This window comes from Suricata suricatta, chromosome 14, assembly GCF_006229205.1.
Source record: "Suricata suricatta isolate VVHF042 chromosome 14, meerkat_22Aug2017_6uvM2_HiC, whole genome shotgun sequence".
Taxonomy (NCBI): Eukaryota; Metazoa; Chordata; class Mammalia; order Carnivora; family Herpestidae; genus Suricata; species Suricata suricatta.
Window position 1 is genome coordinate 69,172,184 of NC_043713.1, and position 27,285 is coordinate 69,199,468.

General features: G+C 54.9%; 2 protein-coding genes across 13 annotated transcripts in view; one reads left to right on the top strand and one right to left on the bottom strand.

Moving 5' to 3' along the window:
- SFI1 (SFI1 centrin binding protein) overlaps window positions 1–12,964 on the top strand; it is a 91,944-nt gene extending 78,980 nt beyond the window's left edge. For 2 of the 5 annotated variants that reach the window (XM_029922659.1, XM_029922660.1), the window contains 15 exons: window positions 672–747; window positions 1,202–1,297; window positions 1,766–1,842; window positions 2,506–2,608; window positions 4,214–4,310; window positions 7,138–7,298; window positions 7,724–7,798; window positions 8,649–8,723; window positions 8,848–9,024; window positions 9,104–9,363; window positions 10,077–10,181; window positions 10,278–10,509; window positions 11,764–12,101; window positions 12,560–12,671; window positions 12,747–12,964. In XM_029922659.1, the coding sequence (XP_029778519.1) occupies window positions 672–747; window positions 1,202–1,297; window positions 1,766–1,842; window positions 2,506–2,608; window positions 4,214–4,310; window positions 7,138–7,298; window positions 7,724–7,798; window positions 8,649–8,723; window positions 8,848–9,024; window positions 9,104–9,363; window positions 10,077–10,181; window positions 10,278–10,509; window positions 11,764–12,101; window positions 12,560–12,671; window positions 12,747–12,851 (2,089 nt within the window). In that variant the 3' untranslated portion in view covers window positions 12,852–12,964. Of the gene's footprint in view, window positions 1–671; window positions 748–1,201; window positions 1,298–1,765; window positions 1,843–2,505; window positions 2,609–4,213; window positions 4,311–7,137; window positions 7,299–7,723; window positions 7,799–8,648; window positions 8,724–8,847; window positions 9,025–9,103; window positions 9,364–10,076; window positions 10,182–10,277; window positions 10,510–11,763; window positions 12,102–12,559; window positions 12,672–12,746 lie in introns of those variants that run through there. The other 3 variants (XM_029922662.1, XM_029922661.1, XM_029922664.1) reach the window with 3 other exon arrangements.
- Window positions 12,907–27,285, bottom strand: part of PISD (phosphatidylserine decarboxylase) — a 34,209-nt gene continuing 19,830 nt past the window's right edge. The window contains exons 1-8 of one of the 8 annotated variants that reach the window (XM_029922670.1): window positions 23,252–23,603; window positions 19,034–19,330; window positions 17,383–17,548; window positions 15,760–15,996; window positions 15,455–15,593; window positions 15,132–15,256; window positions 14,758–14,918; window positions 12,907–14,187 (exon numbers count right to left, since the gene is read on the bottom strand). In XM_029922670.1, the coding sequence (XP_029778530.1) occupies window positions 13,963–14,187; window positions 14,758–14,918; window positions 15,132–15,256; window positions 15,455–15,593; window positions 15,760–15,996; window positions 17,383–17,548; window positions 19,034–19,093 (1,113 nt within the window). In that variant the 5' untranslated portion in view covers window positions 19,094–19,330; window positions 23,252–23,603 and the 3' untranslated portion in view covers window positions 12,907–13,962. Of the gene's footprint in view, window positions 14,188–14,757; window positions 14,919–15,131; window positions 15,279–15,454; window positions 15,594–15,759; window positions 15,997–17,382; window positions 17,549–18,917; window positions 19,331–23,251; window positions 23,604–27,285 lie in introns of those variants that run through there. The other 7 variants (XM_029922666.1, XM_029922671.1, XM_029922669.1 and 4 more) reach the window with 7 other exon arrangements.

The following is a 27,285-nucleotide window of genomic DNA, read 5'->3' on the forward strand; positions in this document are numbered from 1 at the left end:
AAGTGTGTGCAAAACCAGAGCTGTACTGAAAGGATCCTGGGGTACCTCATGGAGCTCCCAGCCTCAGGAACTCACTAGGGACAGATATGCTCCGTGGATCTGAGGTCCTATCCATTGGATGCATCCTGCTCACTGGTAGGGCCCATTCAAAGTGACCACAGCCAGGGAGCAGAGTGATGAGCCTGTTTCAGGATAGCTAACCCGCTCTGGGTGCCCGGCCCTCCCTTCTGTCCACAGAGTCTGGACCAGCGGCTATGGCCTGGGGGCAGGTTGTGCCAGTTTTTACCTAGCCATGTAGTTAGAGCCAGGCCAGACAGCCCACATGGATACTGCAGACATTGTTCTGCTTTGATGCCTTTCTGCACTTGCTTTGTGCTGTGATGATCTCCCCCACTACCAAATTCTGGCCACATTTAACCTCCTCCTAAGTTGCCTGGACATGAATGCGCTTGAATGGTACTTGAGCCCTTTAGTTGCTTGCAAAAGTTTGACTAGGTGCTCACTTTCCTGAGGGGAGAACCCACATCCTTTGGCAGCTCTTCAGAAGGTCTTGATCACCCTGTCCTCTAATTTAAGAACCACTAGGTAGGGGCCAGGGACTGTGAGAGGTGCCTATCAAGAGGGCCCTGGCCATGTCCAGACCACCATGCTGACTCCAGCCCTCCCCACAGGAAGATGGGCCGAATACTGGCTGCAGAATTCCACTCGGCACGGCTCCTCCACTGGGCTTGGAACAGGTGGAGGGAGGTAAGGCTTTGGCACAGACGTCCCCGCATGTGGTTGTGGCCTGGCAAAGCTATGTGTCAGCATGACTCAGAGCGGACATATGGCTTCTCTACTGCCTCTCGGCAGCCACCTGCCACTGAGCATGGGGAGAGGCCAGGCAGTGGAGGAGCAAGCGCTAACCTGATTTCATGAGGTGATTGGCTCAAAGTCCCTAAAATTCTTTTAGGTTCTTGCCTGAACCCACTGAACATAAAATTCCCAGTCTAATCATCTACAGGCATTCCTACTCAGGGTAAAAAGTGTTTAGACCATCACCATTGCCTGAGCGTTTACCCTGAGTCAGGCACCTGACTCACCTGATCCTCACAAAGCCTCTGAGAGGTATCTGTTGAGAGATGAGGACTCGGGCCGAATACCCAGGCTGGGTGCACAGCTGAGCCTCCTCTGGGCCCCCGGCCCTCCCTTCTGTCCACAGTGCCTGGCCCTGCGTGGTGCCGAGCGGCGGGAGCTGATGTGCGCCAGCCTGCATCACCAGCACACCTTGATGCACAAGGCGCTGCATGCCTGGGGGGTAGGGGCTGCTGCTTTTCTCCACGTCCCTCTTCCTTTTGGGGTGGGGGACGGGGGTACTGGGGTCTTCGCTTCCCTTCCTTGTTCTCCCTGCCCCTCCCAGAGAGAGTAATTCCACAAGCCTCACACAGAGTAAGGTCCCTGTACTATGGGTGTTACAGCCTCAGGGCTGAGCTCTTTTATTCTCGCTCAGCAAAATAAAAACAATTGCTGCTGGCAGTACCAGCATTACTGTCCAAGTGGCCTCTTGTCCGGGAATCCAGTGGCTTGACGTTATTAGGCGAGGACTTAGCAAGACCACTCTCTCCCGGTTGTCTGGGCACTCTTCTGGCCTTGGGATTCTGGGCTCTTGACCTCTGCCCCCATCTGTGGGGAGTTCTCTGGGCATCGCAGTGCCTGTAAGGTCTGCCTGGGCAGAGGGAGTGGTGTGGGCCCAGGGCTGGCTTCTAGTCCTCTTGGTCTCCCACAGACTTACCAGAGCCAGGTGCAAAGCATCCTACAGGAGGTGGCGGCCAGGGAGAGCCAGCACAAGAAGCTGCTGCTGTGGTGAGTTCTCGGCATCTCTGGGCCCAGCCTGAGGAACAGGGTGCAGACTCCAGAGCCACACTGGCCGCGCGCAGCATGGCTTTGGCATTTTCACAGCAATTACCCCATCCATTGGTTCTTTTCCTGTCTTGAAGCCCTGCTTTGTGCAGAATGGGGCCTTGAGGAAGCCCCTGTCACCTGGGCATCTGCAAGAGCTCCCACTTGGCCTTACTACTCTCAACACTGCTCCCTTCCCTGCAAGATCGAGCGCCTCCTGCTCCAGAGCTGCAGTGGCTCCCTTTGCCTCAGTCGCCACTCACCTGCCTTCCTGCCTGGTCCTCCAGGCCTTTCACCGACTCCAGAGGCATCTCTCACACCCTTCAGTCAGCTGCTCCCTCAGCTCCAGCTCTATCACGAGCCCGCCTTCCAGTTCTTGCTAAACCAGGCCCTGCACTCACGTTTCCCAGCAGACCTCCCTCATTGTGCTCTTGCTTTTCTTTCCCCTGGATTTGTTTAGCACATTGTATTCCAGGCTGCCTGTCGGTGGTGGGTCCTGTGGACTTAATTTTGTACCTTGTTCCTTGATTGAGGAATGAGCTGAAGACCCAGAACTGATTCGTGGAAACTTCACACTCTCTCTCCACACTGGTGTCACCCTCATCTCCCCGGCCTGTGTTCCTGCAGGAGCGTGTTCCATCGCTGGAGAGAGAACACTATGGCCCGTGTGAATGAAGCAAAGGAGACCTCCCGAGCAGGTGCTCACTATGGGCGGACCTTGTGTTCCAAGGTAAGGCAGGGGGAGACCAGCTGGTCACCCAGGAGGGTTTGGGACTGTGCTTCTGCCAGGGGGTGGCCCCAAAGATTTGCACTGAACATGGAATCTGGGAAACAGGCTAACTCACCGTCCTCTACACATTCATAGCAACCGTGTCAGCAGTTACTTGGGTTTTATTTATTAATTTTTTTTCACTGAATTATGAACCAATATCCATTAAAACAACAACACAGTGAGCAAACTGGTTCTTACCAAAACTAGTATTTCCCACACATGTGGAATTGTCCACTGGGACACACTAAGCATACTTCTGTCTGTCAGAAGAAGTTGCTCACTCCTCATTGTGGCTGGTTTTGTGGTTGCAGAGCTTTCTGGAAGCATAGAGCACCCCAGGGATGTGAGCTTGTTGGTGATCGTCAGAAGTGGCCCTCAAATGCCATGTGTGGGGCCTGTCCCACATGCTAGAGGAGGGAGGGCATGCCAGGATGCAGCTGTAGGAAGAAGGCATGTTACAGAACAGGGGGAATGACAGAAGTGGTCCCTGGACTTGGGATGTTTTAGAAAAAAGCAGTTGGGCCAGGAGTCCAGAATAGCAGTGGTTCAGTCCACCTGCTGGAAGACCCGGGGGGACCAATACTGGTCCCGACAACGCTGAAGCCTCCTGAGGATGAGGAAGAGTGACATAAAGTCAAGGCCTGATCTGTTGTCAGAAAAGCTCCAAGGAGGGCTCTGGAAGGAGAGTCAGGACTCTGCTTCAGGGCTCAGAAGGGAGAAGGCCTTTTTGCAGGGAATGGAGTTTATGCCTGGGCAGCTGATGTCCCTTGGCTGCTTTACCTCTTTGTAAAGCCCTCCATTAGTGTGATTTCATGTGTGTCTCAATGTGAAAGTCTTGCATGCAGGGGCACCTGGGTGGCTCAGTTGGTTGAATGTCTGACTCTTGATTTTGGCTTGGCCACAGTTCATGAGATCAAGCCCATGCTGAGCTCTGTGCTGACAGCATAGAGCCTCCTTGGGATACTCTCTCTCCCTCTCTATGCCGCACCCACTCGTGCTTAGACACATGCTCTCTCTTTCAAAAATAAACTTAGGGCACCTGGGTGGCTCAGTTGGTTAAGAGTCTGACTTTTGATTTTGGGTTCATGGGTTCAAGCACCATATCAAGCTCTGCACTGACAGTGCAGAGCCTGCTTGGGATTTTCTTTCTCTCACTCTCTCTCTCAGCCTTTCCCCCGCTGTTCACTTGCTTGCTCTCTCTCTCAAAATAAATAACTAAACTTAAAAAAATTTTTTTATCTTAAAGAAATCTTGCATGCATATAGCATATAGTTTCTCTTATGTAATAATAGAACAAAAACCCATGTAATGACTTATTGATGGCAGATAGAAAGTTTAAGTTCTTCTTAGAACAGTCTCATCCCTGAGATACTGGGCCTCCTGTGGGGACTGGGGGCTTGATCATTGCCTGTGGTCAGTGTGGCTGGCTGGCGTTTCCCAGAAAGTACATGTGTGCTGTGTCCACACCTGGGCTTGTTCCGGGAGGAGCTGCTCGCACGGCTGGGTGTCCTGGGAAGTCAGGATGTGCCATGATCACGTCTCTGCTCTTTATCTGCCCCTTAGGTCCTGCTCCAGTGGCGGGAGGCTGCATCAGTGCAGATATACTACCGACAGCAGGAGGACTGTGCCATCAAGGAGGCCCGGAAGATGTTGGACAGGGGTAGGCAGAGGTCCTGGAAGCTGCCGAGAGGATTGTGAAGGACACAGAAAACTGTCTTCTGTTCCATTTGCTTCCCCTCAGTATTGTATTCTTCTCCTGTGTATGAGTTTCCTGTTGCAAAGATAACAAAGTACCTTAGACTAGGAGGTGTAAAACAACAAAATTGTCCTCTCAGCGTTCTGGAGGCCCAGTCCAAAATCAGTGTATTGGCAGGGCCATGAGTCCCGTGAAGGCTGGAGGGGAAAGTCCTTCCTGGCCTCTTCCAGCCTCTGACAGCCCTGGCTGTCCTTGGTGTTTGTGGCTTATAGACGCATTACTCCAACCTCGGTCTCTGGAGGCACAAGGCTCTCTTCCCTATGTCTGTGTCTCTTGTTAGAAGGACACCAGTCCTGTTGGATGGAGAGGTCCACTCTGCTCCAGGATAGAGTCAGTTAACTGTGTGACTCCCTTGCTAAATAACATCAATTCTGAGGTTCCAGGATGAATATGAACGTGGGAGGGGGTGCCTGTTCAACCCAGTACATCATAACGTTCTGTACCCAACCAGTTGCCAAACACTTGGTGTTCATTTTTTTTAATGTTTATTTTTGAGAGAGAGAGAGAGAGTGAGTTGGGAGGAGTGGCAGAGAGGGAGACAGAGAATCTCAAGCAGGCTCCGAGCTGTTAGCAAAGAGCCTGACGCAGGACTTGAACTCACAAACCATGAGATGCTGACCTGAGCTGAAGTCAAGAGTCAGATGCTTAGCCAACTGACCCACTCATGTGCCTCAGCCAGTTTATGCAAGACCAACGCTTAAAATCTAACTTTTTTTTTTTTGAGAGAGGGAGGGAGAGAGTGAGAGAGGAGCAGAGAGAGAGGGAGAGAGAAAATCCCAAGCAGGCTCCACACTGTCAGTACAGAGCCCATTGCGGGGCTCAAATTCCCAAAGCATGAGATCCTGACCTAAGCTAAAATCAAGAGTCAGATGCTTAACCAACTGAGCCACCCAGGTACCCCAAAATCTAATTCTTAAAAAAGGGTCCGGGGTGGGGTGGTTTCAATGGAAAAGCCCTTCCAGGCTGGCTACTTCGCAGGTCAGCCCCATCACTTAGGGTCCTGCTTCCTTGTATGTTTAGGGAGCAGTGGCCTTGGGTAGTCTGACTCCTGCTATAAAAAGCCTGGGGTATGTGGTCCAGACAGGAGCAGAGAAACTGAGACCTGTGTCCCTGAAGTGGGGTTTCCAGCACTTTGAGGGTACAGCCAATGGTTAGAGTAAATGATGATACAACTGGAAGTGAAAACGAATGGTAATGGTTGAAATCAGAACACAGGGAAAACAGATCAAGTTTTTAGTTTGCTCCAGGACAAAAATGGATCAACTTTGGTTGGGTTCTGACTGTAGTATTGTATTGATAAACACAGATCTCTGCTTTCTCCTGGGCAGAACCCTGGGGTCAAACATCCCTCACTTGCTCCCCCCGCTAATGTGCTTCTCTGTGTCCTCACACCGCCCCTCACCCCAGAAACCAGTGCTGTGTTTCCAGTTCACTCCCAAGAAAGAAGCTGAGGGGTTCAGCTCATCCCTTGGCCTCTGTTTGGACAGAGCTTTGGCATCAAGCACTGCAGAGGCCTTGCCAGTGTGAGTCAGGCATCCACACCTGGTCCAGGTGGCCATGGTGGGTACTAGAGGTGACAGGCACAGGGTGAAGCCTTAAGCTGCTTCTCTCTGCAGGACTCAGGGGCAGGCAGCTTTCCGTAGAAGGGAGTGGCACCACGTGATGGGCCCTGTGTGGGGCCATTACAGGTGGTACAAAGGATTTGGGAGACCATGTGACAAGACACTGCTCTCAGCAAACCGCAGACGCATGCTCAGTACCTGTGGAACCATTTTTGGGCTTAGTTAAGGCCTCAGGTCTCAGGCACACCTTGGCAGCCCAAGGATGAGGCCGAGTGCTAGGGGAAGATGAACTCAGGGCAAGGCATCACAAAACACGTTCCATAGAGTGCCTAGTACAGGCGGGGTCAGATGCTGGCTGCGTGACTTCAGCAAGTCCTCTTTGAACCACAGTTTCTCCATCTGTAAAATGGGGGTAATGGTACTTGCCTCTTGGGGTGGTCATGAGGATCCAGTGAGACACAGTAGGCACACTTGAAGCAGTACCCAGCAAGTGTCAGCACTTGGTACTAATGTTCACCTCCAGGCATGTGAATCCTCCTTCTCTGCCCTCTCCAGCAAGTCCCAGAGGACACCCCATCTTGGCATCAGTTCCCCGGTACCAACCCTCTTCTGTTGTCTCTAAAAGAAACTTCTCTCAGGGCCTAAGAGAAGGGAAAAACCTAAAATAAAAAAATAAAAACAAAAAACAGAAAAAAGTGCTTTCTCCGTTAGGAGAGAATCTGGTGACATAAAATGCATTATGTAGCCTCTGCATGCCTGCAGCACCCAGAGTGTCAGAGGACATGGCCCAGCACTGTGCCTCCTTCTAGGCCTGGCTTGAGCTGCCTGGACTCTCTGAGCCTTGGTCTCCTCCCTGGCAAAATCGAGCCACGGTGCCCCACTCCCTCAGACCGAGGCAAGGGTCTTATCCATGCCCCCAGCAGCATCCCGAGGGCGCTCTGTAGGGGCACAGCAGACCTGGTTCTGGCCCCTGGGGTGCTCACAGCCACTGAAGGTGGCCAGAGCCATCCTCACAGTGGCTGCCGTCTGCATGTGGAGGTTTTACCGAGTGGAGCTGACACCCTAGTTCTACCCCCACACGACCTTTTCCACTCTCTGAACTTCCACCACTGCAGAGTTGTCCATAGAAACCCTCCAAAAGAGCACACTCTGACTTGGATCTGCCTTAGGCTGTCTCAGGACCTGGTTTCGGCGCTGGCGGGACCGAGGCCAGAGGCAGGCCCAGCGGAGAGCCCAGCTCGAGAGGGCAGCTGGGCATCACTGCCAGCAGCTGGTGCTGCAGGCCATGGCCCATTGGAAGGCGCACCATCTGGGCTGTGTCAGGAAGCGGGTGAGGCAGCAGCTTCCCAAGTACGCTGTACGGAGGGCTCTCCAGGCGGGAGACCACCGACTGGGGAAGAGGAGGGCCTTCCTATAGAACCCATGGCCACCAGGATGGGTGCTGGATAGTTGGGGTCCTGTAGGCCCAAGACTGCTGGAACCTGTGTGGGAAGGTTGAGGGAAGCCAGCCTCAGGGTTGGGTCTCCCCCAGGCAGAAGATGGCCCAGCAGAGAAATCTGGTTCAGATATCAGAGCTGGGAGACCTCCAGAGTCCCCTAGACACCCCAGCCTGGTACAGGAGGCCTCTGGCTTCCTCCAAACCTCCTCCTGGGAATGGGAGGACAGTTTGCTTGGGCCCAGAGCCTCTCACCCTGTGGCTGCGCCCAGATGGTTGGGATACAGGGCCCTGACTGCTTTTGTCTGCTCTCTTCCCAGCTCCTGCAGAGGCGTGGTGCCCAGCTCTTGGCCCAGACTCTTAGCAAGGCCTATTTCCAGCAATGGAAACAACAGGTAGGAATCAGCAAGAAGCCCCTTCCCCTTCCCACTGCCTCCCAAGCCCATGTTTAACTTTATTATTATTGTTTTTTTGTTTGTTTTAAGTAATCTATATACCCAAAGCGGGGCTTGAACTCATGACCCTGAGAACAAGAGAGGCATGCTCCGAGGTGCCTGGGTGGCTCAGTTGGTCGAGCATCCAACTTCAGCTTAGGTCTTGATTTCACATTTCATGGGTTCAAGCCCCACGTCAGGCTCTGTGCTGACAGCTCAGAGCCTGGAGCCTGCTTCAGATTCTGTGTCTCCCTCTCTCTCTGCTGCCCCACTTGCACACTCTCTCAAAAATATATTAATAAACATTAAAAAAATTAAAAAAGAGTCCCACACACTCCACTGACTGGAGCCAGCCAGGCACCCCCACATTTAACATTTTTAATTCCACCCGCATCCCAGGGCTCCCCCAACCCTAGTCATTTCCCAGCACTGCCACTTCCTTCCGCTTGTGACCTGTATACTTCAGGGCCCAATTTCTACAGTGTCACATTAGAAAATACTTCAAGGTAAGAGCCAAAAAATTAATATGAAATGTATTTCATGTCTTCACCAAGGATTTGATAAAACACCAGGCAGGACTGCATCATGCCCAGCAAACGTTCATGTGCAAGGTTTCTGATGAGCGCAGCACACCGCCCCAAGCTGCTCCCTTCCACAGAGCTCTTTGCCTTTGTTCTTCCCAAAGGAGCACTCCTTGGCCCACTAGCACAGGGCCCTTCCTAGTGGAGGGAGGGCAGCAAGAAAAGGGTCTCCGAGTGATCAGGACACTGTGGTCAGGGCAGCCTCCTTGAAGGCTCTTTTTGACCCATAGCTGGCAAACAGGAGGCAGGAGCAGCGGAGCACAGCCCGGGCCTTGTGGTTCTGGTCCTTCTCACTACAAGCAAAGGTAAGGGAGGCTCCAAACCCCACTGCCCCTGCCACTCCAGCAGAGGGCCAGACCTCAGCAGAGGGTACAGCCCCAGCGTGAGCCTTAAGCAAGGTGAACTGGGCTTCCTCTTCTCTCCCTGGAGGTGTGGGCCGCATGGCTGGGCTTGGTGCTGGAAAGGAGGAGAAAGAAGGCGCGACTGGAGCGAGCTGTTCAGGCCTACCACCAGCAGCTCCTTCAGGAGGGTGCCACACGCCTCTTGCGGTTCACAGCCAGCATGCAGGCCTTCCGGCAGCAGCTGCATGCCCAGCAGCAGGTGCAGGTGAGTCCCAGGTTCTCCACCCCTTCTCTTGGGGAATGGGCAGGACCAGGCATGACCTGACCAGAGAGGCCTGTTGCAGGCGGCCCACAGTCTCCACCGTGTGGTCCATCGCTGTGCCATGCTATGGAAGCAGAAGGTCCTGGGCCAGAGCAGGAGGCCTCAGCCCCCGACATTCACCATGCCCAGCAGGAGAGTGACATTTGACAGTCCCTTTTCCACCTGTGTTGCTGCTGGAGCTGGGGATGCCGCTCTGGAGACCAAGGGGCCACGAGATCCTCAGTCATGGGGAGCTCTGGGCAGCCTGGCCCTGGCTGCTGGGGACCCCCAACTCCTAGAGCTGTGAGTAGTCCATGTCTTGTCCTCCTTTCTTCCTGCCTAGGGCAGAGGCTTGGACTGTACAGGAGGAGGTCATGGCTGAGCTGCTTGGATCCCTCTCTCCGACAGAATTCTGTCTCATCCCTCCCATTCCCATTGGGCCCCAACTGAAGGGACCACACATCCTTGTTCCTGTGGACCATGGCAGGGAGAGAACATGTAGTTTTAGGAAAAGGAAGAGGCAGTAGGGCAACCCTGCCCTCATGCCCCCAGACCTGCCAGTCTCACTGCTTCTCCACATACAGCTGAGAAACGGGTTCCCTCTTACAAACCCCACTGTGATCTGGCCCATCCCCACACGCTGGCTCCAAGTAACCTCCAACGACCTGAGCCTGGCAGAGAGGTCACCAGTGGGGTGGGGCACCTGCCTGGGCCTGTCTGCTCTGCCTTCCTTCCCCGCCCCCACCCAGCCCTGATAGGCCTGCTCCCACTCTAATGTGGGAGGAGCACCGGGTTGCAGTAGAGGTCAAGTGAGATGATGTGGGTGAGGCATCCCCATGTGTCAGGCTCACTTCATTTACTGGAAGTACTATATATGGCCCAGAACCACTCTGGTTCACCTGCTAACCTTGGGCAAGAGCCTCTCCTTCTCTGGCCCTCAGTCTCCCTGTAAAATTGGAGTGGTCAGACTGGGTGCCCCAGGCAGCCTAGAGGAACAGGCCTGTGTTTCTTTCCAGCAATGCTGCCCGCTTGGCAAGAAAGCAGCCTCGACGCCCACATTTCCTGCTGGAGTCTGTGCAGAGCCAGGGGCCCAAGGTGTGTCACACACTTGGGAGACCAGGGTATGTTGTATGGTCCTAGGATGAGTGGCCCCCTTTCCTTCCTGCTCCTCAGGAGGGTACCGTGGCCTGACCGCCTCCTGCCCTCCCTCTGTGTAGGCCTGAGGCACCGTGGGAGTGTGACCCAGGTGTGGCCCAGTCAGAGGGCCCTTCCCTGATGAGGCCTTCCCTGCCAGAGGACTGGACAGCACTGGTCCCGGGCAACCCCCTGCCCCAGCCCAGGGCCCTATCAAGTCACCTTGGCCTAAAACCACCCCCCACATTGAATATGGGCCCAGAACTGCTGCCCCCTTCCTCCTTCATGCCATGTGGGGTGGATGCACCTGTCAGGGTAAGTCCTCCTGGTCAGCTGGGATCTCATTCTTTGGTCTGGCCTTCAGTGCTCTTCCTCACGCACTCAGTGCTGTAGCTGAAGCTGTACTCACTGCTTCCAGAGCACTGCCAGCTCGGGAAGATGCAGCGAGGCCACTCATGCATTCACCAAGTGTAGATGTCCCTGTCCTAGGAACACAGTATGGAATGGCTGCTGAGGCCCCCACTTGTGAAGCTTCTATCCAAGAGGTAGAGACCAAAGAGCCCCAAATATAGACGAAGACACTGCAGATCATGGAGGGTCCTGCAGGCCCTGGGGAAATGACTGGATTTTGAGGAAAGTAGGAAATGGTGGGGGGCTGTTGGCTGCTGTGATCCCGTGACACAGCAGAAGGTGCTGGGAGCCAGGATCAGGTGGTGGCTGTGGGCAGAGCCCATCGTGGGAGGCAGACTAGGCAGGATCCACTCTGATGCTCCGATGGGTTTGATAAGGGTGAGGAAGGAACCCAGGATGGCTCCTGGGTTCCTGGCTTGAGTAATTCCAGGAATAGTGAGTTCTTTTACTGAAAGAGGGAAACAGAATGAGGAGCCCATTTGGGGTAAAGCCTGAAGAGTTTATCTTGAACCTGTCAAATCTGATATAAAGCAACAAGATTCTGAGTGTGGCCTTCCAGGAGGAGGTCAGGGCTGGAGAGAAAAGTTCAGTCCACATAGGTTGAAGGGTAAACCCCTGGGATCTAAAGAGGTCACCTGGGAGGAAAGGGGCAGAGGCTCCATGGGGCATGTGACATCTAAGTGAAGAGCCTGAGCAGGGACAGCCAGGTGGTAGAGAAGCACCAGTGGCTTAGTAATGGAGGAGAGGGCAGCAGGGCACCCCAAGAGTTGGTGCCCGAAGAGAGCTGTCAGTTGTCATCAGAAAGAAATGGAAAGTTGTGTGTGGTTTGACAAGGATAGTTGCCTTTGACCGCTTTTCTCACTGAAGTGCAGGATCCCCACTCAAGAGCAAGGTGGGGGTAAGACAGCTGCTTGGGGAGGTGATAAGCCAGGCTCTGGGAAAGGGGTGGGACTGGCCTGCGCAGGTACGGGGTGTTCCTTGAACTGCTTGTGGGACATCCTCCTTTCTATCATGTCCGGCAGGGCCAGGGCCAGACTAGGTGAGCTGGCCAGGTCAAGTCCTGTGGCCTCACCTCCCCACACTCCTGCAGTGGGCACCCTGGGTGTCCCTCCGTAGCCTTCCTTCCTGCTTCTCTGCTCATCTGTCCTCCCTTTACAGGCAGCTACACAGCCCATCACCCTTGGCCTTGTGCCCCAAGCCTCTCCCTCTGCAGCCAGTGTTGCCCATCCCCACCTGCTGCTTCCTGGGGACTTCACGGGCGCTGGGCCCAGGCCAGGCTCTGCAGGCACAGGTGTGTGCCTGAGGCCTGTCCGTACTGTGAGTGCTCAGGGCCTTTCCAGAGCCCAAGATCCCTCCATCCAGCCTTGGCAGAGCCAGGAGGCTGGTCATGATCAAGCTTATTCTCCTGTCACCATGGGCCATACCGACCTGGAGGCTGAGCTTGAGGGCATCCAGCAGCAACTGCAGGACTACCAGACCATGAAGCAGAACCTCTCGTAAGAACCAAAAAAACCCCCAACCATGTCCCTAGAACTGGCTGCCAGGGTCCTTGGGGTGTTCTGCCGATGCCTACCCCCCACAGGGGGCACCTTTATCCCTCAATCCAGCTCAGGTCTGCCTCACCTGTGGGACAGAGGATAAAGTGGAGTACAACTTTCAATCTAAGTGCAAGGCCAGTGATCTATCCAGTGACTATGCCCGATGAAGGTGCAGAAAAGACAGGGCTGTCTGTGGTCTGGGTCCAGAGCCTGTATCCCTTGCACCCAGGAAGAGGGAGGGGGAGGAGTTCCACCAGGGCCTACCTGAGGTGTTTGCTAAGCTGGTGGTGGAAGCCGGCAGAGGAACAGAACCCTCCCCGCCCCCCCCCCAAGTAACCAATGTGCTGCTTCCCCAGCTGGAAGCGCCGCCAAGGGCCTGGCTGAGCTGGCAGCAGGTGTGTCTCTCACTCCCTCAGGTCCTGCCAGCGGCAAGCCAGAAGCCTACGCCGATGGCTGGAACTGAGCCAGGAGGAGCCTGGGCCTGAGGACCAGGAAGCAGAACAGCAGGTGCAAGAAGAACTGCAGGAGGTGAGGCCCCAGGCAGTCCTGGGACAGCTCCCTCGCCTGTGCTTTGTCTCATCTCAGCCTCCCCTGTCCCCCCAGGTGGAGCGGCAGATCCAGCAGCTGGCCTCTGAGCTCCAGGCCCGACGCCAACCCATTCGTGCCTGCATCGCCCGCGTCCAGGCCCTGCGGCTGGCTCTGTGCTAGTCACTGCCCCAGGGAGGCCTCAGCCCACCTCCAGAAACAGAATGCAAAGATGCAATGAGTTTTACTTTTTATTTTTTATTTCAAAATGTTGCAATTAAATGAATTACTGTTCAGAAGTCTCCCACTTTTCATACAAAAATACTGTGCTACTGATACAGTTGAAAGAGTTCAAATGGCTTCTCCTGCAGGAGAAATTCACAGCATCCCCAGGAAACCTGAACCCTGGTCCTGTCAGTGGCTCCCTAAGGACTATGTACCTGTTACCTGGGGACAGGTGTGGTAGGCACGGACCCGCCCCCCCTCCCAATATACCAAGGCTCCTCTGCCTCCAGCACAAGGCTCTGAATCAACAGCAGCAACTTACCATGTTTTATATGTGGGTCTGGATATGAGGAGACGGACTCTCCCCTGGCCCCCATAGGTCACCTGTCCATTCACTTTGGGTATCATTCAAGGGATTCAGTAACTGGTCTTGCTTACTGGAAAGAGGACTTGCCAGCTCTGGAAGGTCACTCACTGGGGCCTGCTAAGCGCCATGCCATCAGACCCCTCAGATGATGCTGGCGGAGTCAAGGATGATGCATTCAGCCACAAGTGCAAAGAGACAGCTTTTCCCAAACGAGCAGGGTGGGGTGAATTGGGAACAGAAAGCAGTTGTGTTAAAGGCCACGTGGCCCTGCTCTGGGAGCAGCACAGCCCAGTCAGAAGTGGGGGGGGGGGGGGAGGCCAAAAAGCAGTGATGGGTATACATAACCACTTCTGTCTTACTACAGAAATCAAGACCAACTGAACACCCAGCCAGGAGACCTAGGGTCTCCAGTTTATACAGTAGATTAAAAAAATCTCCAAAAGGGAATGAGATCCTCTTGGTATACATGTTCTTTCTCTTTAGAGTGGGAAGAGGGGCCCACATAGGTCCAGGGTCAACAGGGGCTCTGACCTCATCTACACCTCTGGGACAGCAGAAACTAGTTACCCACGTTCCTCCTGATCAGACCCCACAGCCCTGAGGACTGTTCCCTCCCTGACCAGCCGTGGAGGCTCCCCTCTAAAAGACCCTCCTGTTTCTACTTGAAAAATCTCCCTCAGTAGCCACCACAGGAAGGAGGCTCTAGAGGGAGCCCAGAGCCTCCCCGAACCTAATCTTCTGTCCGGCTTTCAGCTTAAAGTTGAAGTCCTTGGGAGCCTCGAAGATGAGCACAATGGTAGAGCCCAGGTTGAACTCGCCCAGGTGCTCGCCCTTGCGCATGGGAATGCCCTCCTTGTTGGTGTGCGTCACGAAGCTGAAGTCATTGTAGGAGCCCTTGCTGTAGCGTGGGCTATTTGTGTGCAGGTCCTGTGGGAGGCCAGGGGCACAGCATGTGGAGTCTGCTCCTGGACTTGGAACATACCTCTGCTGCCTGTCCCCAACCCAGAATGGAAAGGGAGCTGGGGACAGTGACTTGATGGACCAGGCCTAACCACAGTCCCCAATACCAACTGTGAACTGGGACCCAAGGGGACATGGAGGAATCAGACCCAACTCTTCTCCAGCATCCAGGATAGGTGAGGGGCAGTGACAAGCTGACACCAAGAAAGGCAGCCCCCTCACACACTCCGCCTCCAAGCAGCGCACCCGACCCTGAGCTCAATGTTCCTATTGGGTTCCGGCAGAAGTAAAGTGCGGACTAGGAGGTTAACCCCCTCCCTCGCTAACCACCTCCAGATGAGCAAGTGGCAGCACACTGGGGGGTCAGGGCTGGCAGAGCAGGAGCCCAGGACCCAGCCCCTCTTCAGGGCAGCAGCTCAGCAAAGCCAGGCCTAGCAGGGGCCCATCTAGAACTTACAGTCCCAACAGATCTGGCTGCATGGAAGAGGCGGCAGGGGGACTTCAAGAGGCCCAGCCCTTGGGCCTGGCTCTGCTTACCCGGTCAAAGTAGATGCGTATGGAGCCCACATTGGTGGCCCCCACGGCAGTCAGTGAGAAGAAGCCGTGTTTCCAGTCCCCAGTGAGGACTACCCGTTCATTGTGGCAGAAGAGCTCTTTGATCCAGCGGGCCATGCCGGGGTTCACGGACATCAGGGAGCCTATGGGGGCAGGGACATTGCTATTTCAGCAGGAAGATGAGCCTCCCAGAGTCCTATGTCCATCCATATCATCCCAAATGCAAAGCAGGCTAGACCCCAGGCTGCACCCTGATGCCCACACCTGGCCAGGCTAAAGCAGTCACCTCCCCCCCCAGCACCCCAAATGTGAAGCCCCATTCCTTTAACACCAAAAAGCACAAGGCTCTGGCCAACCTGGGAAGTGGCGCCGGTGGGAAACAGTCCAGTCAGTGGGGGAGTGGAAGCAGTGATAGTCCCCTGGGGCCAGGTAGATAACACAGTGGTAGAGTTCATTCCCTTCTCGAGTGACCAGCTGGTTCCTGAAGGAGCCGGAGGGGGTGGCTGTGGGGGGCAGACACGAGGGCCAGGCTCTCAGAGAAGCACCTGAGCTTTTGTAGTCTGGACATGGGCTCCAGGGAGGCCACGAAGCTCCACACACTGATTCCTGACCCTTCCCTCCCCAACCCATTCCCGTCCTTCACCCAACCAGTCCTTCACACTGCCGGGCACCGACCCACCTGGAGGGAAGGGCAGGTCCTCTGTGGAGGTGCGCGGACCCAGGAACGACTCCAGCGAGTAGGTGACCCCCTTCACCTGCTCCACTTCGCAGTTCTTCACCTGCCCAAAGTTCAGGATCTTCCCATCTGACGGGCTGATCTGAAAGGGCAGAGAAAGGCTTGCCACTAAGGGAGGCAGGGGGACTCCCCCAGCCCAAGAGGAGAACCCACGGGTCACCTGTGGAGCCTGCTAGGACTGGTTCCCAAAGGCATGGGCAACAATCCCCTTTCTGGAGGGAGGAGTGGAGGGCAGGGTTGGGCCTCACCACACTGTGCAGGCCACATACGGGCCGGGCCTGCGGCTTCAGCTTGCGCCGGAAGAACTCGCTGAGGTTGCGGTAGTGGTGCAGGTCCTCCACGGCAGCCTCCTTCATGTTTACCCCGAAGGTCCAGATATACAGGCTGTACACAGGCCTGCGCAGCCAGTGCGGCAGCTCCACCTGGTTGAGGCGGCCCCAGGCCCGTGACAGCAGGCGCGTTGGCACCGACTTGTACAGGGCCACCTGCAGGCCACAGGCAGGCAGATGAGTGGGCTGCCCTGTGTGCCCCCTGCCACCCCCTAGTCAGCCACCACCTCCAGGGGCCTAGGCACCTGCGATGACTTTGTGATGTGGTTGTTTCCCACTAGGAACCAGACTGAGCTTTCCAAATACTCACAAAACAAATACTAGCCGAGACGGTGACACAGTGACCTAAACTCAGTACTTTCAAGTCATTTTATAAACAGGTCTAACACCAACTGCCCTGGTCCCCAGGAGAGATTGGCCAGCACAGTCTCTCACTTCTAAAGGAAAGGAGGGGCATAAATGGCTCTGATACCCGCAGAGATACTCTGTGGCAGAAAGGGGCAGGACCCTGGGTACAGGAGAAAGTTTACAGCCCAGAACACACATTCTGGTCCAAACAGAAAGCAGAGGGAACTTGGCCCACACAAGGTCAGGGGCTTTCACATGAGGATGCTCTGTATCACTGTCACCCCACCCCAGCCAGCAAGCATCCCAGGAATAGCTGCACCCTGCCCAGCCTGCCTGGGGTCCGAAGCACTCTACTGTGGGGGGCTGGTCCACAAAGCTGTCTGCACCGGGGGCTCCCCTGAGGCACAGGGGAATGGGCCCCAGCTGTCTCTGTTGGCACCACTGGCCAAACTCTCAGGACCAGGCGACCTGGAGGGGGAACGTCTCTTAAACCCCAGGTGCCACTGCCACAGTGGGACCTACCTCTAACTGGCAGCTGCTGCCTTTCAGCCAAACCTAGACACCAAGTCCCCACGGTGTAGGTATAATTTCATTCCAACTTTAAACACCTCTACAGTGCACTGAGCTAGTGGCTTCCCAAACTCCTCCCAGCTGATGCCTGTCTCAGCACAGGATGCCTTGCTTGGGGTCAGTCTTCCCAGACAGACCAGGGCAAGAGAGCTAGCCCTCTGGGGAATGGTGGCCAGGTCACTTCCTCATCCAGCCCTGCCTGGGGCTCCCACATCCTCAAAGGCATCCATACCCTAAAGGGCCCAAACAGGCAACAGCCTTCCTGAATCACGGTCTGGTGTTCAGGAACTGATTTGCACTCTTCTCAAATTCACCTCTAGGCTCTCTTCTACCAGAACACAGGGAATCAGACACCATTTTCTGAATGCCCAGTGTGAGTTCCTCCCAGAAACAGAGCCCCTAAATGGGACAAATGCAGGCAAAGAGAACAGGCGGTGCACAGTGAGCCCTCAGGGCCACCAACAAGCCCCGACCTTCCCAACCAACTTGCCTGTCAAGATGACAGGCTCAGCACCATACCCTCACCTCTAATCTGAAACTGTCTCCTTCTTCATTTCCATGTCATGGGTCCCAACCTCAAACCTGCCCCCAGACCTGCTGGGCCAGCAGCCTGTGCACACTTACCCTGCTCACGGGCCTCCATCCCACCCGGCTGAGAGGTCTGAGGGCACCGAAGGGCAGGAGGTAGTAGAGAACTGTCAGGGGCCAGGAGCGCAGTTTCAGGGCAGGTCTGGACATACAGCTCAACTGGCCCAGCCTCCGCCTGAGGGCCAGCTGGGGGAAGTGCAACCTGCAGAGCAGATGTCCGTGCACGCCAGGTCAGCAGTCAGGGTCTGGGAGGCCCCACCCCACCCTCCGCAAGCTTGCCTCTCCGTGGAGTCCAGCAGCACTGCCCCAGCCTCTCAACACAACCCCATTCTGAGTTGGAGGCTCAGCTGCCTCTGGCCGAAGACTCACATCCTAGTCTCTCCCACCTGCCTACCAGCTTACAAGGACCAGGAATCGGAGGTAGCAGGAGGAAGATGAGGTGTACAGCCTGCCTCACAACCCCCCACTCTGCCCACAGAGGTGCCAGGGAGACGCAATCTGATCTGGAGCCCCAGCAGCGTAGAAGCACACAACAGTGGGGAGCTACTGCTACCATCACACTGCAGGATCTGGGAAAATCTGTTCATGGCTCCCGACTTCTTGTTTCCTCACATCAGATAAATTAAGGGATTGGGCCTGGGAAGACCCCAAAAGAAAACACTCGTGAACATGTACCTGCACACACACACCCCCTAACACCTAAAGCTCCATCCACCTGCCTGGTCCTTCCACATCAGGTTCTTCAAAACGGAGGTTGGCGGAGATGAGGGATGGAAACCTCCCCAGATACCCTCAGGCCACCTCCCAGGTCTGCTGGGGCCACACACCTGAGCCAGGCCCCTCAACAAAGCCCAAATTCAGTGCATTCAGCACAGGCTCTGCCTTGTTGGGATGTGAGGCTGGGTGGGCCTGTCCACCAGAACCATGGCCTCCTGAGATACAGCAGGAACACCCAAGTCCCCTGGCCTCAAGCCTAGGCACTAGAAAATGCTCCTGAGGCCCCAGTGCAGCAATCAGGAGACCACATTCCCACCCACTCTGAGAATGTCCCCAGGCCTAAGTTTCCTCATTTGCAAAAAGACTGCATTCAACTGGATAATCTAAGGCTCCCATCTGGGCCTGTGTGCTCTCAAAGCCATGTCCTCTGCCTCCAGTTGCTGAACAAACCAAGGAACAAAGAGGCATCTCAGCTGATACCAAAAAGAAAAAAATGGAGAACGAAGCTAATGGCCAGGCACCTGCTATTCAATGATGGCAATGGAAGATGCTTCTTTCCATACATAGCTCACCAGATTCCCTGGGTTCATGCTCTTTCAACCCACCCCACCCCACTCCACCGTGTTTTCCAAAGGTCCAGGAAGGTGGTAGGAGCCAAACAAAGCTGAACAAACTCCTGCTGTCCCCAGGGCTTCCCCCACCCGCCCTGATCATTGCAGAAGCCCAGGGACCAATCCTAGAAGAGCGGCACCTCTCCCAAGCAGGGTGGGGGGCACTAGGGGTGGGGGCCTGGGAGCAGCAATTAGGGGGTAGCAGACACTAGGCCACCAGCCCGCTCCACCTCCCCCAGGTACCTGAAGCGGGCTCTCCGACTCAGGCCCCCCGGACCGGGCCCCTCCAGTCTCGGGGGCTGATCCCCTAGCCCCCTGCCACCACTTCCACCTCGGGGCCGCTGGACATGAACTCTGACCTTCCGGAGGTTGTGGCGGGGCACAGTGGGGTTAGGACGCGTCAGGCAGCATCTCACCATTTCGCCGTTCGGAGCTCCGGTCCTCGCCGAGCCTCTGACTGACACATGGTGGGCGGTGCCAGGCACACTCGCCTTTGTTTCTCCTCCTTCCTCCCTTCCCCCCAGCCAGGAGCTCCTGCGCTGTCACCACTCCTCAGGCTGGCTGCCTGGTGGCCGCTTCCAAGCTCGGTTGAGTCCCGGGGGTCACTGGGTACAGCTTAGAGGTTGGGGCTATTGTGAAGACAGGCACGGTCACACCTGCTTGGAAAGTGGCAGGGGCTTGAGGCCTCGGACACAAGCCCTTGCCCTCCGCCCACTCTGTCCCCAGGCTGGGCCACCTGCCTGTTCCAGTGAGCTAAATGGCAGGGAAGGGACCAGGCGCCTGTGGGCCCAAGAAGCACAAGCTTGGAATCTGAGCCCTGTGCTCCAGGCGGGCACCCAGAGTCGGCCTGTCTGCAGCTCAGGCAGCCCCTCCCTCGCCAGGACCTGACCCATTTTCCATTCAGGTGACAAAGTAGCATCTGAGGAATGAGGGAGCAGGAAGGCAGGAGAGGCGCAGTGGGGGTCAGACGCTGGACACCTGACCTACTCCAGCTCTCTCACCAGCCCCCCACAGCCGGGCTTCAGAGCTTCCCAATCTGGCACGGACCCCCCAAGGCCTCCTCAGCAGATGAGCACACCCATGATCTGACCTGAAGGAAAACCAACCAGGACTGAGGCCCAAACCAGCCCCTGCACACCAATCTTTGCTGTGGACAGCACTCTGGCCCTGCCTGGGGATCTAGGAGGACACGCCCACAGGCCCTCACAGATAACAAAGAGCAAACATTCCACAGTCATTGCTGTCTGAGCCCAGGGACAGTCAAGGACCCACCCAGCCTGACCTCCAATCCCACTGCAGGCTACAGAGAGGACAGGCACCTGCCATCATCTTCGATGCAGAGATGCAGGCCCCAAGAGAAGCTCCCAAGGCAGAAAGCTGATGCAGTCAAGGACCCAGCCTCAGGCCAAATGCCAACCCCTACACAGCCAACTGACTCACAGCAGAACAAGAGGCCCCCAGAACGAAAGGCCCCCAATCAGACATGGCTCCACCCACACAAGGGTGACTGTCTGATGCCCTGCAAAGCCACCTCAGCCAGAGATGAAAATGCCAGCCTCTGGCAAGTCAAATCCCTGGGAGTGCAATCAGTGTGCAGTGGGAGCCAGCGCAGGTTGACTAACATCCAAAAGTAAGCATGGATTTCCAGACCCGACCAAAGAAGTGGCAAGGCCTGGGCCACCCTGGACCCAGACTCCTCCAGCAGATATCCCCAGGCCATTGTGCACCTGGCCTCACCCAGAAGCAGATATGCACACAAGCCTCCACTGTTCCAAGGGCCAGGCCCAGGGACCCAGGGACATTACTGTGTCTATCCCCCATCCGTGCTGAGCCTCCTGCTAACTTTCCCATCTATGACAGTTCACCTCAACTATATCACCCATGTGACAGCACACACCCCACTCCTCCACAGCCCACCAGACAATGGGGCTGCACAATGGCCTCCTGTCCCCAGGTGGCAGGCAGTCAGTGTTGGGCACAGTGCTTGACTTCTAGGCAAGGCTCTTTCCCCCACCCTAAAAAGCTTGAACTGAGTGCACACCTGGGATTCCTGTGAGGCCAGTGAGGCCTTGTGGAAGAGGATAGGGGCTCCAGTCTCCTCCTGCCTATTTTCCTCACTAGGCTCCCACATGGGACAGTGACCACCGCAGCATGCTGCCAGAAAGGCACATGCTGGAGCCCAGAGACAAAGCTAGTGTGGCCCAAAACCTCAGGTCCTCAAAGCAGATTCCTGCTGTGTGCCTCTGCCATTTTATTTATGCCAGGGCCTCCAGGCCTCACGGCCCATCATGGTAAAGTGGGCCCTCACCCTTCCTCCTGCAGTGCAGGGTGCTCTAGGATAGCAGCAATTGGGCTGGGCCCCCTAGACTCTAGAAACTGGCTCCACAGGGCTAAGAGGATGTCCTGAGCCCTCAGTCCTACCTCCACCACCACTCTACCTTCTCTTCCGAAATGGGTCAGGGAGCAGACTGTCAGGCTTCTTCCAAGTCACCATTCATGGGTCCCAAAAGGTCCCCAGGGAGCATACATGAATTCACCTGTCCCCAGGAAACAGGCTCAGCACCCTCTGTCTAGCTCAAAGCTGCAGGATGGAGGAAAGGGGCTCCCTGAGGCTCATTCATTCCTGCTACTTCCTATGCCAACAGTGCTCCTTGCCTCCCCATCACAGTGCCCCCACTTGCCCTCCACACCTGCAGTGACCCCTGGACCCCAAGCCAAAGTTTTCTCACTCTCTGGCTCCCTGGAGCCAGGCCTAGATGAGGAACCAGCAAGCAAGGCTCCCTGAAGCAAGGGAAGTGCAGATACATTCCCTCTCTGCCCCTCTCAAGGACACTCTGTGGAGAGGAGTTGTGAGCCGTGACCAGTAGGAGTTTAAAGTTATCACAGGTCTAAGGGTCAGCCATACTGAACAGGGGAACTCAGAGGCTAGGCTTCGGTGGGGGAGAGGGACAATCCAGTTACTGCAGTCCTGGCTGCCCTGCACTGAGAGCTGGGAAAGGCCTTGCAAGTCACAGGTCCTCTGTGGCCATCAGTTTCCTCATCTGAAAAATGGGAAGGGTCACTCCTCCTGCTCACCCCTTCGAGGCTCAGATCATAGCAGCAACCCTGGCCCAGAGCTCTGTTCTGCTCAGAAACACCACACCTCACTTCCACCCAAGACCTGGTGCAGCCTCATCCCCTAGACCTGACTCCCAACACCTCACCTCCATTTCCAAACCCAAACTCTGGGAGCACAGAGGTTTGCTCCCAGTGGCAAGAAAGAAGGGGACAGAGTGGAAGCAGTAGTTCTGAAAGAGCCCAGATCACATGGACACTTGCTGCTCCTATGAGTAGGATTCGATGGCCCAACAGGACGAGGTAGGGGGTCACTTTTGTCCAGACATTCTGTTCTGGATATTCACACCCGACACATCCCCCTCTACCCCCTCACAACCTGTGATGAAGGCAACAATACCCCTCTAAGTGGAATGGAACAATCCAACTGAAGTCAAATGGAAGAACCCAGGCCAGTTACCAGTTACTACAGGTGTGGGGGTAGGGGGCCATGCTCCTGACTGGTTCCCTTGGACTTTGGTGGATTCAGGTTTAAGTCTTGACAAGGCCAGGAAGGCAGGGATGGAGTCAGACTGTCTTACCCCGCACCTCCCATAAGCTCTCCCTGAGCACCAAGGGCCTTACAGCCAGACACACATCCTGCCGGAGACAACCTAAGAAATTTGCTCTAGGTCCCTGAGCAGAACTTGCCAGGGTCGCTCCCCCTGAAGCATCACAGCAGAAAGCCTCAGTGTACCCATTTCCCCAAATCCTGTGTCTACCTGCTTGATTCTCTGCGCCCGCTTCCACCCTGGAAGGCAGGGCCACTCCTTACCCAGCTCACCTGAAGCAGGACACAGGCAGCTGTGTCCAGGTGGGACCACCAACCCTTCCTCCCTGTGTTCCAGGATTAGAAGCAGACAAAACTTCAAAAACAGGAAACAGGGAAAATGGATTCTCCCCATGTGAAATGGGTGAGCCATCTTGGGGAAGCATTGGGCAAGATTAGAAGAAGCAAAGAGAAGGACTCAGAAACACTTCTTTCAAGCCAGTAGCCAGGGAAGGGTGAGTGGAGGTGGGGACAGAGCTCCCCGAATCATGGGGCTTCTAAGAAATTTAAGAATCCCGCAAAGAAAAAGAACATTCCTTTGGGTTTGGGACTCTCTGAATGGCTGCTTGTCACCCCCTCTCTGCCCCTTGGGTGAGGCCCTGGGGACACCTCTGGGTCCCACTGAGGAACAGGGTAGCTTCCTTCCCTAACTGGCACCAGTCACTGAGGAAATCAAGACACTGAGGAAATCTCTCAAGCAAGAGGGGACTTGGAGCCCCAGCTTTTTCCCTTTCCCAGCCTGAGGCCGAAGGCCTTATGATGCCCAACCCGGCGGAAGTGAGCTCATCCGGCGCAGTCAGTGACCCACCATGTGGAGCAGGAGAAACCCCCAAAGGGATGGAGACTGTGGGGTGGGCTCTCCAGCCCCTCCGCAGCTCCAAGGGGAGACCGGGACCCAGGGAGGCCCCGCTACAGGCTCCGGGCGATCACTCACCGGCAGGCAGATCAGTCCTGCTGGGCGTTAGGCACCAACTCCCAAGGAGGCGCTGCTCGGGGAGGAAGGCGCAGCAGGCGGGCAGGCGCTCGGACCACCCGGGGTGGGACAGGACAGAGGGCGGACACCAGAAGCCGGCAGACACGGCTCCGCCCTCAGGCCAGACCCAGACACCGGGCCCAGGGCCCCTTTAAGAGGAGGGGCTGCAGCCAGAGAACCAGCCCCGCCCCGTCACGGGATTTCCCGGAGATACTTCCTGGGCCTGGAAGCCATTCTCCCTCTTCACTCCAACTCGGGCAGTCCCAGGCCTCCACGTGTGGCGTGTGGCTGACCTCATACAGGGCCAGCTTCCTGGGACTGAGCAGTAAGCCACCTCTAGCTACTTTTTCTAGCCCCTGAAGCATGCACAAGGCGTCTAAATACTTGGCACTTTCCCATACTCCACCCAGAAGGCACAGGCTGCCCCGACCGCCACCCTCTATCCTCTAGGCAGACACGCCCCTGTTATACAAATCCCCTGCCACACGAAATCTGGGATAGACCCCGAACTAGACTCAGTAAGCAAGGTTCCCCTCTAGCCCCAGGCTGTGAGGTGATTCTTGCAGTATCTTTCTACCCCAGTAGATGGCAGGGCCCAGCCTGGGGGGGTCAGCATTTTACACTCCAGACCCACTAAGCACTAACTCCACAGGAGATGAAGAGAATGCACCAGTTTGACATTTTCTAGGTGAGACAGAGTGACAGTGAACACCAAAAACAAACAAAAAAGGTGTGGAATTCAGGAGCCAGCACCTCATCCAGTGGTCAGACTGCCTCAGAAGGCTGTCTTCCATGTTCTAGGCTACTGAACAAGGGTACAACCCTAGCTGCTTCTGACCACTGAGGATTTTATTTCTTTCTTTCTTTAAGCGTTTATTTTTGAGAGAGAGAGAGCATGAGTGGGGGAGGGTCAGAGAGAGAGGGACAGAAGATCTGAAGCAGGCTCTGCACTAAAGGCAACAAGCCCAATGCAGGGCTCAAACTCACAAACCATGAGATCAGGACCCGAACTGAAATCAGACACAACCAAATGAGCCACCAGGTGCCCTGAGAATTTGATTTCTAAAGCAACATTTGAAACAGGAAGAAAGAATCTTTCGGCTTGTGAAGCTGGGCAGCTGGGCTTAGGTGGCCTGGAGTAAGACAAAGCCCCTGTCCTCATCTGGATCCACTAAGCAAGTGCTGTGACAAGCTACAGGTCTGGGATGCCACAGCGAGGAGAAGAGCAGAAGACGGGCAGGGTTCCTCCTTGTGGACTTCCATAACACTGGACACTTCCAATGCATGGCAGGGATAGGGCAGCAGGGGTGCACTATGTGGAGTTCCAGCCCTCTGGGGTTCAGGTTCCAGCACAGGAGCTGCTCCTTGAAGTCTCCCAGCCTGGGCCCACAGCATTCTCTGAGCCTCGGTGAGATGTAAGGCCCCCTCTCACCCCAGAGCTCTAAGCAAACACACCAGGAGATGGGATAAAATGGAGTTAAAGCACAGGAAGATCACACAATCCCGGCAGCACTAAATTCCAGAACCAGAAAGATCCTGGAGGACCACTGTGACTTACCCAAAGCCACGAGTACTTCCAGACCAGGCCTAAGTTACACTTAGGAGAGGAAAACAAAAGCCCGGGCTTCATTTGCTGAAGAGCCTCTGAAACACCTTTGCTCTCCCAGTAAAATGAACAACAGGGACAGTCCGGGTCTATCAGAGCTCCTCTGTAACCATTCTAAGCCTCTCAGGCAGACTGGTGTTTAGAAAACTCATAAACCAGTCCACAGGTCTGGGAAAAACAAAAGTTACATTCTCACCCTGAAAGAAGTCCCTTCCAGCCACACTGGGTGACCTCCCACCTTGTTGGTACTCCCCTAGGTGGGAGTGCCACCTAGTGCCACTGCAAGGCTCTGCAGGCACCAGGCTGCTTGGCCACCAGCACCTGTGGACAGGGGTCCCACTCATGCCGCTTAGCTCCCTGCCTGGTGAAGTTCATGCACTACTCTACCAGGGGATGAAGGGAGCAGTGGGGCAGGGGTAGCAGGTGCTCTCTGCTAATTCTCATTCCCTGGGGGCCGGCAGAAGTCCCCTCCTAAGGAAGACCAGTGATGGCTGGTGTCTCAGGGCTGGTGGCTGGTGCAAGAAGCCTCCAGCAAATTAGCAGCCTCACAGTGTGCCCTCAGGCTATTTCTTCATCTGAAACCTTCTCCCAAGCCCTACCCCCTTGCATTTGCCAGGGTTTCTAAGCAGTCCCACCCATAGCTCAGGGAGGAGGGGCCACAGAGCAGGGGTAGTCTGCAGCATAATAAAGGAAACAAAGTGACCTGTGGCAGAACAGCCTGGCAGCAAGCTCCACACAGGGCCTTAAAGGTATCTGAGTCGGCCACCCTGGACTCCTTCCAGACCCAGAGCAGCTTTATCTTGTTCCTCATCTTCTTCAGGTAGAGTCCTCTTGTATAAACCACTCAAACAGAGCTGTCCCTGGGCTGGGGCAGGTGGGAAGAGGCAAAGCACAGCCTAAGCGACCTGGGTGAGTGGCTGCCACAGTTTCTCCCAGGTAGGGGCCCTGAGGTTCCTGAGATGCCCTCCTGACCTTGAAAGAGCCCAAGATTCTCTGAGGACAAAGCTAGGCTGTCAGTAAACTACACCTGAGCAAGTGAGCAGGATCGACTTGACTGCTCACTTTAACATCCGTATTTCCTTAACACCTATTAGGAAGGAAGCAAAACAATACAGGCATACCTCGGAGATATTGCTGGTATCTCTGCAAGTATCACAATAACGCAAGTCAAATGAGGCATGCCTCGGCGGTTCAGTCACTCAAGCATCTGACTCTTCTCACGCTCACACTCTCTCAGAATAAAACATTTTTTAAAAACTTTTTTAGGGGTGCCTGGGTGGCTCCGTTGGTTAAGCTTCCGATTTTGCTCAGGTCATGATCTCGCATGTTTGTGAGTTGGAGCCTCACATCAGGCTCTGTGCTGACAGCTCAGACCCTGGAGCCTGCTTTTGATTCTGTGTCTCCCTCTCTCTGACCCTCCTCCACTCATGCTCTGTCCTTCTCTCTCTCAAAAATAAACACTAAAAAAAAATGTTTAAAAAACCTTTTTAAAAAAAGCAATGTACGTAATTAAAATATACTTTATTGCTAAAACATGTTAACTATCATCTGAGCTTTCAGCAAGTTGTAGTCACTAATCACAGATCACTATAACAAAGAGAATAATGAACACGTTGAAATACTGCGAGAATTACCAAAACATGAAACACAGTGTGCAAACACTAGTAGGAAAATGGAGTTGACAGACTCACTAGATGCAGAGTTGTCCAACCTTCAATTTGTAAGAAAAAAGATTAAAAAAAAATTTCAATTACCTTCAAAGCACAATAAAGCAAAAGCACAATAAAATGAGGTGTGCCTGTAGTTATTGAATTTCTACTCCCTGCTAGCATAGAACAAGGTATTTACACATACATCATTCTCATTTAACACCTTTATGAGGGAGTTTACAGCCTGTTTACAGACCAGCAGAATAAAGCTATAGTAATTATATAGAGCTGGAAAAAGTGCAGAACATGTCCAGGGTCATGGCCACCACAGCACAGAGGGGTATGCTGAATGTAAGCAAATGGGGCTCCAGGCGGTTGGGCAGGAAAAAGGACACAGGGTGATGTATGGGCACAGGGTGACCTGTCCTCCCTCATTCCTTTTTTTTTTTTAATGTTTTATTTGTTTTTGATACAGAGAGAGACAGAGCATGAGAGGGGGAGGGGCAGAGAGAGAAGGAGACACAGAACCGGAAGCAGGCTCCAGGCTCTAGGCTCTGAGCTGCTCATTCCTTTTCATGAACTGGCCCGCTGCACCATACATATTTTAAAGTTCTAAACTGAGGCAAGAAATAAGAAAGCATTGCTAATGCAGGGAGTGAGCATGGATGTGGGCCCAGCTGCTCTTGACTGAGGCCTATTGTCTATGCCACTGCTCCCTGAACACTTGAGACCTTGACACA